Source organism: Manacus candei, unplaced genomic scaffold (genome assembly GCF_025592945.1).
Source record: "Manacus candei isolate 608988 ecotype Guabito, Panama unplaced genomic scaffold, ASM2559294v1 h1tg000061l, whole genome shotgun sequence".
NCBI classification, from domain to species: domain Eukaryota; kingdom Metazoa; phylum Chordata; class Aves; order Passeriformes; family Pipridae; genus Manacus; species Manacus candei.
Window position 1 is genome coordinate 7,013,381 of NW_026138109.1, and position 12,248 is coordinate 7,025,628.

At 52.6% G+C, this 12,248-nt stretch overlaps 1 protein-coding gene across 5 annotated transcripts in view; it reads right to left on the bottom strand.

Annotated features, from left to right (window-relative positions):
* The window catches only part of CNTFR (ciliary neurotrophic factor receptor), a 203,419-nt gene that overhangs the window by 46,346 nt on the left and 144,825 nt on the right, over positions 1 to 12,248 (bottom strand). For all 5 annotated transcript variants that reach the window (XM_051804628.1, XM_051804630.1, XM_051804631.1 and 2 more), the window contains one exon: positions 11,594 to 11,824. In XM_051804628.1, the coding sequence (XP_051660588.1) occupies positions 11,594 to 11,824 (231 nt within the window). The remainder of the gene's footprint in view (positions 1 to 11,593; positions 11,825 to 12,248) is intronic.

Below are 12,248 nucleotides of genomic sequence, written 5' to 3' on the forward strand. Positions count from 1 at the left end.
GAGCTACTGTTGTATTTGTTGTATGTATACAGCATTTGGCAGAGCTAGCTCAGTCTTGGATCCAAGAGCCCTCTTTTTGTCCAGCCTGTCCCAGTGCAAACTCACAGTTTGGGGCATTTCCATCCTGGCACCCTCCTGCAAGAGGTATCTTCAGCGCTCTCTGCAGTTTTGCTTTCTTCATCATAATTACACCCTGGAGGTGTGTGGCAGCAGAGACTTCACAGCACCACCAGTCCCAGGTAGCTACTCTGCTCACCCCAAATGAGAATCATCCCCCAGGCTTGCTGGGAGTTGCTGGGAGACAGGGAAGTAAGAGAAGGGAATGCTGCAAAGCAATGCCTGCAATGACTATGTCTCACAGCAGCTTTGTGAGCCTTTTAATGCCCATGAAAAAGCCCACCACTCTTTTCCACTTCTGAACAAAACCCTCAGCATCCTCTGTGGGCTGACGCAGCAGTCCTTGCACCACTATGGCAAAAATCACATCCATGAATGCTGTCTTGGCAGCTAAAAATACAAGTGGTGCTTCCCCTCCTGAGCCTTTGGAGGAGATGGGAGTGTTGTTGGTGTGCTTATGCTGCTCCAGCAAAGCCAGTGGTGTTTGCAAAAGCCAGGTGTCACCACCGACACTTTCAGCAAGGAACAGCCTGGTGCTCTTGCACAGAACAACCCAGAAGCGTTTTCCCACCTGCTTTGCATTGATGTGAATAGCAAGGATGGTCATGGTATCAGCACCTCCCTCCATGCTCTCTTCTCCAGGAGTGCAGAGTTCTGATTTTGTACCTTATCTAGCCACTTACATCCAATTTTTCATCCAATGTTTCAGGTCAGCCGGAGATAGGGGAATTCTCCCTGCCTGTGACATGTGTATGTGATATAGAAACACCTAGTCCTGTGTGATCTGAGTGTGCTGCTTCCCTGGGGTGGGTTGCAGTGGCCAGGACTCCTGGAATTGGGGGGGCCCAACCCAACACACCCCATTTGGAAAGCCTCGTAGGGTGAGGATGGCACTGAATCATTAATCTGGTTTTTAAGCCCAGCTTTGGAAAATTGTTCCCCAGTCTGTGCCTTAATTTCCCCTTCTGCCTTTTTATTTAGACTCTAACTCCCCTGCTTTCCACTGAGCTGGGGGTCTTCTCCCTGGCAGGGAGGGGAATGGAAGGTGTGGTGCAGGCTGCTCTATAACACCAGTGCAGCATGGGAGTCCATGTTCCTGGTTTTCAGTGAAGTCAAGAGAGGAAGAGGAGGAAGAAGCTGGTGAGGCCAAAGAGCCTTTTCAGAGGGCAGCTGCACCTGGCTGGTGACCCAAGTAAGTCAGGCACAGAGGGAAAGGGTAGCAGCTTGGGTCCAAATGCAGAGAGTAGGGACGAACTCAGCACTGGAGGGATGAGCATTAGGAAATCAATTAGGAGCCAGAAATGCACCCACAACAGCCAGAGGTGCTCCATGCCAGCATCCCGTCTTTGCAAAGGCACATTCAAATCCAGTGCACACTTTCAAGCAACACATCTACCTATTGTGCCAAGCCACGACACTGCTGTGCATACAGGGATGCTGCAGCACGCAGGTGGTGATGCACAGGTATGCACAGGCAGGTCGTTGTGCCCCAGAACACCACCTCTTCAGAGACATCAGCACAGGCATTTCTTTGCCCAGCACCTTCCACTCTGTGCTCAGAGAGATACCTATGCAGCACTGGATGCTTTGGGCTCTCACCTCATTGAAGAGACAGTTTTGGGAGCGCATACTGTCTTGGGCACTTCTGTGGGAGAAGTGCTCTGTGGGCCACACCATCAGCGTGTACCCCACCCTGAGAGGCAGGGATTCAGCAAGAGAGGCAGGGATTCAGCAAGCTGATTATTCCCCAAAAAAACGAATGGTGCCATGTCAACTGCAAAGACAACGAGAGATGACAAATCCCAGCTCGTTCATCATACACACAACATATTTTACAGCTCCAGCCTGCCAGGAGCCGGCATTGGCTCAGACTAACACAGGTTCCACAGCATCCAGTAAGCAACCAAAAGGCAGAGAGTTGCTTGCAGCCCTCTGCTTTCTTCCCTGACCAAGAGGACAGGATGCACCCATGACATGTGACAAGCCACACATGTGACAAGCTGCGCCTTAAGGAACATGCAGAGTTGGGGTGTGCTCAACACAAAGCCGCTCACACTTTAAACTGTGGAGAGGAAAAACATCCAGGGTTGGGAATGCTCAGAACAAGACAGCCCACATGAGCAAAAATAGAGCACCGAGGTCTGAGCTACAACTCCTAACCTCCTCAAGGTTTCCTGGGATGGACCCACTGAGTGATCTCCTGGCCTCCAGAGGTGGATAGCAGCATCCAGCTCCTCTTCCTACATGTCCAAGCTCAGCCACACAGGAAATCAAGCTTTCTCTGTGAACCTGACTCTGATCCAGCCCTGGCTTTATAGTTGCTCTGTCCTCAACTTCTCTCAGCTGGGGTAAACTGCAGCACTGGGGAGCCACTGCTGGTCCCTGCTGCCATGAGTTTCTGCACATGCATTGCTGGGCTCTGCTCGATGTCCCCATAGCAAGACTAAATTTTCCCATGCTGCTTGGAACATCAGGTGGTCATTGCTCGCTTGCTTTTGGTAAACACCATGCACCCTTCTCACTCCCCTGCATCACCAGCAGCCAGGCTGCCCAGTCTGGTACCCTGTGAGCTGCTGGAGAGAGGGACACCCAGTTTATTGTTAGTTGTGTTCAGCAGGCTGTGTTTAGCTCCTGTTGGCGCAGAGAAAACAAGCAGCCGTCACCCTGGGGATGGTATCATAAACCATTTTAATAAGGCATTTTGCTCCCCTCTCCCCACCATCCCAACTCATGCAAACACTGCCTTGTTTAGTTGGCAGCAAACAATAAAGAACCCCAGGGAGCACAGGAGGGGGAGAAAAGGGACATCTGTTTAGAGCATTTCTACTGCATGGCTCTCCCAGGCTATTTCTATCTCTTCTTGTCAAAATTTATCAACTGCATAATTGTTTAAACAGCATTAAAGTGCTTGGAGCAAGAGCAACTGGAAATTGTCCTGTAGTTGCCTCTGGTACTGATGCTGACAGCTCAGGAAGGGACTGGGGAGAGAGGGGATCCATCGGGCATGGGAACCCTCTGACTCCTTTTCCGGGGGTGAAGACACCACCCTGTCTTGCTAACAGGAACAAAATAATCTCATTTTATCGCAGTGTCCTTCCCTGCTTTCCAGATCCAAAATTCTGCTCCCTGTCCTCTGCTCCCTGTTATGACCTGCTGTTAGCACACTTAGTCTGCTAAATTATTTACAGTGGACTCACTTGCTTGGGAAACCACAACTAATGACAATGTATTTCACACCGAAGTACCCTGGATCTTGCCGCGACCCTGCTGAACCCTTGGGTGGCACCTCACTGCGTGCCCGGGCTCTGCTGTGGTTCCCAGCCACCACCAGAAGTTTCAGAGAGACAAGGAAAAGCACTAGGAACTTGGAAAAGATGAGGATTTGTTGCTGCCTGCCATCTCTTCTCCTTTCAGGCAGGAGGGATGTCGCCACACAGGATTCCCACTGTGGCGTCTTCCCATCCCTGGTGACACTAGGGTGCCTGCAAATATGGGCACATGTGGCTGGTGACAAGAGCTACACTCTGTGCTGGTGACACCAGTGGGATTTCTTATTTTAGCACTGTCTGGGAAGCAAATAGTGATGTTCTTTAAGTACCGCAGCTGTATAGAGCTGTGGGTGAAGAAGAGAAAGCGGCATATGCAGCATCAGTCACTTTGCTCCCTGCCCCATTGCTGCAGTGACAGGAGGTGGCCACATCCCAGCCAGTCCCTCTCCTCCCAGCACCCTGGAAGCTGAGGACACATGGCTGGTGAGCGGCAGGAAGTTTGTGCCAAATATTTTGACAAGGGGCACTTAGGAGCAGCTCAGATAAAATCCTTCCTGGCACAGAGGCCAGTGCAAACAGAGCACCAGTGTGGGTACCCTCTGCTCACCCCAGCAGTCAGGGTCCCAGCCTGTGACCACTGTCTCTCAGCCTAGGAGGCTTTGTCTTCTCAGCCCTAGGCATCCCTAATTCCTGGCACTGCAGAGCAAGAGTTGTGGGAAGCTGTTTAGACTGGACTTGGGCTTCTTTAATTACAGAGCTGTTTTTGTCATGTTAAGCAGGATAAACAAATCTCAGGAGAGCAGAAGGAGGCTGTGCTGCCATCCACCCAGGAGGTAGGATGCTGGTGCTGCATGAAGCCTTCCGTATTCGGTGTTTGTGCTAGGCAAGAACAGGGAGGGTTTCCCAGGAAGCTGCCAAGCTCCAAAGCCTTTTTTCCTTTTCTCCTCCAGCCCAGCAGCTGGAGCTAGGCTCCCCATCCCATGAGCTTATTTCCAGCCCAGCTGCAGGAGAGAGGATGCACAGAGAGCCTCTCTGGGCTCACTTCACGTGTAGGTCCAAAGCTCAGGATCACACATTCACTAAGAGGGCTCTTGCATTTTGAGCAGCCTGTCTCTGACAGACATTCCATTCCTATGTCTGGCTGGTTACTGGCAACTCTGGAACTTTGCCACTTGAGGAGGGTGGCAAGAGGGAGATGACCACCTTCTCCCCTTCACAGTGCTCTCAGGCCATGCGATGCTCCTGCTGTGACTCAGGTGGAGCTGTGAGCTCTCCACAGCACCCAACATGGCACGAGCTCATCAGTCAGTGGGGCTGAGCACGGGTCCACGTTCCTTAAGGTACTGATGGGGACCTGCCATGGGACGAGGGATACTGCATGCACTGGCCACCTCCTGGGCATGCTCTTCCCTCAGGCAGTGGCTCCACAGGCCACAGCATTGGCAAGGCCGGGGCAGAGCTGCCAGCACTGTGGTCTCATGCCTCCGTGGCCCCTAACAAACGCCACGTGACGCTCCCCTGGCCTCACCACCGCGCGCTCCTCGCTGCCCCCAGCTCCCCCGCGGGAAGGGGGGGGGAGCCACGAGGAAGGGAGAGGGGATATTTTTATTGTTTCTGACACCGGCTGCCCCAGATTATCATGTTTTATGCAGCGAGCCAAAGAAGCATCACTCTGCTATGCTGCAGCTGGGCTGGCTGCCCAGCCCAGCCAGGGGACGGGCGAGAGGAACGCAGCGGGGCGCGGGTGCGTGCGCGGGTGCAAGCGGACGGGTGTGTGCACACGCGGGCCACGGGGCACGGCTTCATTCAGCCCTCCCCGCTGCGGCACGCAGCGTGCATCCCGCTGGACGGGGCAGGAAGGTCGCCTGCTGCCTGCAAACATGTTTGTTTTTCTAGTCCGGCTCCTAATTCGATTAGGACTAATTGCATTTGGGAGTGTGGTGGGGTTTTTTGGGTGGTTTTTTTTTTTTTTTTTTTTTTTTGGCCTTCTCCTTAGAAAACTGGGATTGTGATTTGCATACTGTTACCCGGTATGCCTTTCCAACTCCTGGCTGGGCCAAGACCCGAAATCTAGTCACTGGCAGCACAGTCCATCCATCCATTGAATTTTACCAGCCACAAAAACACAGCACAGCATGGGAAGGCAGTGATTGGAAAGCCTCCGTGCCTCGTGAAATAAAGCCGAATTTTGATGAACTCCTGCAAGCTGGTTGACCTAGTCTGTCACACTTTCTTTCTGTGGCTCTCACAAACTGGGGGTGATGCCTGACTGTGAATCACCCCAGGACTCCTGCACCTACTCAGCCTCCAGTAGGCACATGGGGAAAAGGAACCCCATCTGTAGCAATAAACCTGGCAGCTCTGGGGTGTATCTCCTGATGTTGGAATACCAACAGTCATTTAAACTTATTAGCTCCATTCTTGCCATAGGTTTGGTCCACATTAATGTAGTCCTGCCCCAAGCACTGCCTGGGCACAGCCTTGGGGCTGACCTTGAGTGGGCCTATCCCCAAGGGGCAGGAGCACATTTGGAGGGTGAGAGGGATGAATCAAAGGGGCGGGTGCTGCTCCCTGCCAGCTGGCCCTGGTGCCAGGGAACGGTTACAGTCGTGTTTAACTTGTTGCTCTCGAAATAGCCTCAGTTTACATCGCCGCGGGAAGGGATTGGATAAGGTCATAAGGGAAGAATCCATCAAAAGGACTTTAAAAAAAAAAAAAGCCAAAACCCAAGCTCTGTGTCACAGATCGCTGGACACAAGCAAGGAAATATCTGCACACACTGACCCCAAGCCCAGGCCTTCTCTGTCAGCATCTGTGCAAGTGGCAGGAGTGCTGGCCTGACCAGAGGCATCCTGTTCCGAGGCAGGGTATCCTCACCACTGGCTGCCAGGGCCAGCCAAACCTCTGCTCTCCCAAGCTCGCATGTTGACAGTGCCCTTCTGCAATTTTTCCCACCAAACCAACCCATGGAAGCAGGCGAGCATACACCAGTCTCTGGCACTGCCTTTCTCCACTGTTTAGCTGGTGCCCATCATGAGATGCTCACGTCTGCCCTGGTGCTGCATCCCACTCCTGGGATGCAGAGGTGCATGTTTTACATGGAGATGTCACTATGTTGTTGTTTTTTTTCTTCTTTATTGCAATAGGTGAAAAAGAAAAACTGGTTTAAAAACAACAGCAACAAAAAATAGATGCAAACTTGCAGTACAATCCTCCGGTTGCAGCTGGAGCCCAGCTGGGAGGAAAAAGTCTTCTAAGACAGAGAAAAGGGAAGCTCTGATTATTTATTAGTGGCCAATGCTTGATTGCTTGCTAATCAGTCCAGAGAGCACACTTGGGTTCTCCTGGCCTCCCCGCTCACATGTGGTTCCTGTTGGTTTGTCCCTTCCTCCCTCCTTCTCTCTGGTTTTGCTTTGTTTGTTTTTCTGATAATTTGGTTGTTTTTTCCATGTCATTTTCCGTCAAACCGCATGTTTTTTCCCCTTTCTCTCGCCAGGCGCTGCAGTGACAGACATGGAGGAAAGCAGGCCAGCTTAGGACTGTTTGTCCTCTGCCAGTCCCATTCCCAATCCCTTTCCCACCATTCATTGCCTGGGAGGCAGCGATGCCCATGGGGCAGGGCTGGGGCTGGCACCAGGCTACAAGACCCCCACAGCATCACTGTGACACAGTAGGTGACTCCACTGCCTGCATCCCGACCTGTGCATCTTCTGCTGGAGGAGATTCTGCTGTATTTCCTCTCCCACACAGACCTTATCCCTGCCTGCACTCCAAACCACTGGGCAGCACCTTGCTAGGCAGTGGGCAGAGTGATGAGGTTCAGATGTCCAGCTGACAGGGCTTGGGCATCCCCTAAGCTGGGCGGAAGGACAAACGGACAGAGCTGCTGTGTTGGGATGGAGATAAGCAGATTAGAACAGGACAAAAGAATGGGAGTGGAAGGAGGGTGCCTGCCCTGGCTGCCTCCCTCCCTCCCTTCTTTCACACAAGGCCTCCCCACTCCCATGTGCGCTCTCCGGCTTCTGGCAGCCTTTCCACCGCGCGTTTCCACTCCTCTCTGGCCCATTAGCAGTATTTTTATAACATTCTGTAACGCACGGAGCCGTGTGCCAAACCTCAAGAGTGCATTATTTCCCAACGTCTTTGTTATATCCACCCCCGGGCCCTCCGGCTGCGCGTTTCCAAATGCAGAGCTGTGGCTTGTGGGGGCAGCCAGGAGCCCGGCACCACACTCCTGGTACCCAGAGCCTTCCCCTCCCTCCTGCCTGCTCCTGGTGCTCAGCCCCAGGCTCAGGCCAGAGATGCAGGCCGGGTGTGCAAAAAGACCTGGACCCATCTCCTGCTTCAGGCCATACTTGGGCATCTGCTGCTCTCCAGGCTGCAGGGCAGGTGATTACTGAAGATAAACACAGAGCATCCTGGTTCCTTTCCTGTTCTTTACCTCCTGTTCGACTGCTTGAAAAATGGGGCAGACCAACAAATCACTGCTCCAAGTGCCCTGGAAGAGGCTTCCCTGGAGTAGTGCCAGCTTCCCCCAGGCCAATTTGCGCTAGGGTTGATTCATGCCCTGTAGATGGGTGATTTGGGACCCCTAGGGATAAGCAGGCCTGTGGGCCTTTCCTTCTTATCATACCTAGATGCACACTGTCCCTCTGGATGAGCAACAGTGTCCCCATTTCTGCAGGGAATAAAACAGCCCAGCTACCTCCAGCAGGGTGCTGGTGGGCTCCTGGCCACATCCTCCATGATGTGGACCTGGGTGTCAAACCCCACCCCAAGGACCAGATGAACTACCTGTGTCCTCCCTCCCTGCCCATTGATGAGACACCTTAACACTTGTGATTGCACCATTATGTAGCATTCTGGCCCCTTCAGCAAGAAATCCCCACCCCAGATATCCTTGGGTACCCCCACAGCCACTGACACATCCCATGGGAGAACCCTGCTCCCTGTGGGTCAGGGCCATTATGGATAACACCACTGAGAGTGGTCCAAACGCTGATGCTGAAGCTTCGCCATGTCTCCCAGCAGCTCTCCTTTTCAGCACAGTCTGATCCCCCTTAGCTATTTCCTAAGCTGTGTTCCAATTCTCATACTAATCCACATTTTCTCTGGTTTAACTCATAATTTCCCATGTGGCATCATAGCAAATACTTCACTGAAGTCAAGACAGATTACATCGACCACATTTCTGGGCTTAGAAAATTGTTTCCCTTATCAAAGAGAGCTATCAGGTTAATTTGGTGTGATATATCGCTGGCAAGCCCCTCTTGTATTTTTCTCCCATTTTCCATTTGTCTCCATGTTTTTAATTGCTCCCTGTTCCAAGCGTGCCCCACAGCCCCACTGTCCTGTGGGGTCAGGCTGTCTGATTAGGACTTTTCCTTCTCTCAAGCACAGGAGACACACCGCCTCTCCCCACAGCCCTGGGTACCACCACTGACCTCTCAGCTGCTAATGAGCCTTTCTAATGAACAGATGTCCTCACACAGGGGATGAGGTGTTCCCCAAGCCTTCAATGCATTGTCTTCTTTGAAGGTGCCTCTGTGACAGAGGGTCATCTCCAGGTTTTATCCTCCCTTCTCTCCCTTAGCTTGTGATGCCCGTGCTCTCAGCATTGCCACTCAGACCCACCCAGCACGGTTCATTTGGTATTGGGCTCTGCCAAGCTTACTTTTAATCTCCCCTGAAACCTGTCTGCAGAGCCAGCTCTGCTCTTCTCTTCTCATTTGCTCTGTATTTATGTGGCTAACTCCCCTTTTCATTTCCTCTGCAAGGTCTCACTCAGCTTGACTCCTGGCAGGTCTCTCTTTCTCCCTGTGCTCGCTGACCCCCATGACAGAGCTTGCTTTGCTAATTGACACCCTTTCCTGGTCCTCGACCCTTCTCCGCTCCCTCCCCACATCCTTCCTGTGGCGTTGTATGCTCAGGAGCACTCCTGGCTTGCCTGTGGGGCACGCTTTAGGTACCGTCATTTATTTAATGAGATCTCCAGCACTCTCCACTCACAGCCTCTAGTCCCTCTCTCCCAACTGCAGTCAACTTTCTTGTTGCCCCAGTAAAAGAGAAAAATGCAGGCATAGGCCTGTTTTCATTTAATTTCTCATGCAATTGAAATGAAACAAGCCTAAGATCCCTCAAATCCCAGGTTTGGGCTCCCAATGCACTCAACTGCAGCAGGGATGCTACCACAGGGCCATGCTACAAACATTCCATGAGTCACCCATCTCCACCTCCACACCCAAGCCCATCTCCATCCCCTCCTGGGATGCTCCCAAACCCACTCCTTTGCATGAAACCACACCCACACACCCCCAGGGAATCAATTATGCCCAGCAGAGCCAGGAAACTTGGGGTGGGGAGGGGGATGCAGGCAGGGGCTGGGGGTGGCAGCGCTGGGAAAAGAAACCTCGCAGAGAACATTACATTAAAATCCAGGCAATTAAATTAATTACTTCTAAAAGCGTCTCACCTGATTAGTTCCTTGTACAGTTAATTGTGTTAACAACACCAGACATTCGCTTATTTATTTGTCACCCTATCTCCTGGGGCTGGTGGGCCCCTCCAGTGTCCAACTGGGCTCCTCAGCTGCCCAGTGCTTAGGGGGGCTGTAAGTCTCCAGCAAATGGGAACACACAGTAATAGGAAACAGCAGGATTTGGGCTCTAATGCTGAGCAATTCCCACGGGTCCCTGAGCGGATTGACAGGGATTACTATTAGCAAGGTGCTTAGCAGATGGAGGAGCCATTGCAGTCACAGCGATGCCACAGCTGCAGAGGAGGTGGTTGGAGGCTGCAGCCCCCTCCCCACTACCTTCGTTTCCTGGAGACCTGGGCTGCAGCCCCTCGTGCTCTGTCACAGCCTGGGACCTTTCCCTACTCGGGATCTGACAAGCACATGCCCAAGCAGAGGAGCTGCAAAACCTCTTTGTGCTGCTGCCCACACTGCACCCAGCTCCTGCCTGTTCTGCCTCTGAACAACTCGTGAACACTCCTCACCCCAAGAGCGCAGTTAAGAGGCCCCCAACTCATTTGCTAGGCAGTGGCCTTTTTGTCTGCCATGCTCCCAGCCTCCACACCTGCTCGCTGGTGTGAGCCCTGCCCTCTGCTGACTGCTTTTCCTTGTCTGCTTATCACATCGCTTTTCAGCTTCTTCCAGCACGCCTACTCCTTGGCCCACATGCCAGGATCCCTCTCAGATGACCCTAAAACATGAGTCAGGCACCATACAGCATCTCCAAAATCTCTTCAACAGGTGCAGTGAACCCCTCCTGCCTGATTTTCAGGGCTTATGCAGACCCTCCTGTGACCCTCTGCCCCTGCTCTGTGGTCTAGAACGGGAACACCACCCTGGCTCTGATACAAGGTGCAGAGGGTGAGACAAGGAGTAGAGAAAGGCTCTGCTGTGTCTTCCAAACCTGGAAACATACAACCACCTACATGATGCATCTCTAGATGGCAGAGCTTCCAGCTGGTGCCTCTCAGTATCCTCCACAGCAATCATCTCAGAGCCGGCTACACCGGCTGGTGCCCCCAGACACCCACAGCTGCCAGTTGCAGACGCTGTACTGTGAAACACACAGTTGCTATCAGATGTACAAACACAGCAGCCCCTAAAACACACAGCTGCTATCAGCTCTCAGCATCATGTGAAATACAGCACAACTCTTATCTCTCTGCCGCTGCCCCCCCACAGAGACTTGTGAATCCGTGGATCTTGTCCTTAAGATATGCAAAATGCTGGGGAACGTGGAGCTGTCCTCCAACATCCTGTGCACCCAGAACCCTGCAAACACACAGGGATCACCAGCACCTTTTGGCTGCTCCTCTGAAACAATCATGTTGCAGTAACCCCAGCCAGGCCTTCTCCTTCCTGACTGCAGTCCTCTCTGACAGCTCAGCCCCAACTCTTTCCACCTGTGGAGATGGTTGCTGTGGCCCATGGCTGGATGCAGAAGCTACATCCCTTCCCAAATTATTCCCAAGGCATCATTTAACCTATCGTCTTTGATGAAAAGTTTGAGGTGGAGGGGTTGATTTCAGCCAGAATCAGTCTGCCATAGGGAGCTCATATGGTGGTGTGCAGCTGACGACTGTACGTATGGAAAGTAGAGGGGTTGGCATGGCAGGAGGGGGCTGTGAGGAGTCAGTATGGGAGCAGAGACTGTGGCTCTGTCCCTCTCAGTGTGACATGCTGGGGTACTCACTTCCCACTTTCAGGGTGGTCTGGTATTTGAGGTGCCAGGCGGAGCCCTCGTAGCAGGAGTACTGGCCGCTCTGCGACAGGTCAACGTTCTTCAGGATCAGGTAGGACCCGTTCAGGTGGGACTCGTCGATGTCGGTGCCGTTTACTGTCCAGGTCACAGCGGCATCCCAGTCCATGGAGCCACACTTCATGGTCACGTCTGCACCTACCCGCTCGAATTGGGTGTGGCTGTCTGTGGGGAGAAAGGGGAGAAAAATGGGTGAGCTCAGAGCCTGTGGGCATAGCTGCCTTGGAAAGGGGATCTTACCATCCCATCTGGGAAGTAAGACAAGGACTGGGGCATGGACTGACACCGTGTAGGTGGCCATGGAAGCCTGAGTTCTCCTCCTGGACCTAGTAATTATTTATTTTAACCTTAGACTAGATTGACAAATACCAGGGGATCAGTATCCATGGACCACCTCCACCTGCAGGATGGTGTCCTCTGACCTTTATCATGGAGGAGACACATTGGAGCTCTATGGCTCCTCAGGTAAACATCCCACAGCACGGCCAGAGACACACACCAGCAAGGCATTGCCATTCCTGTATCTACATCACTTGTTGGAGGACACAAACCAAATACATGCATCGGAACTCTCAGCAGAGAGATGACA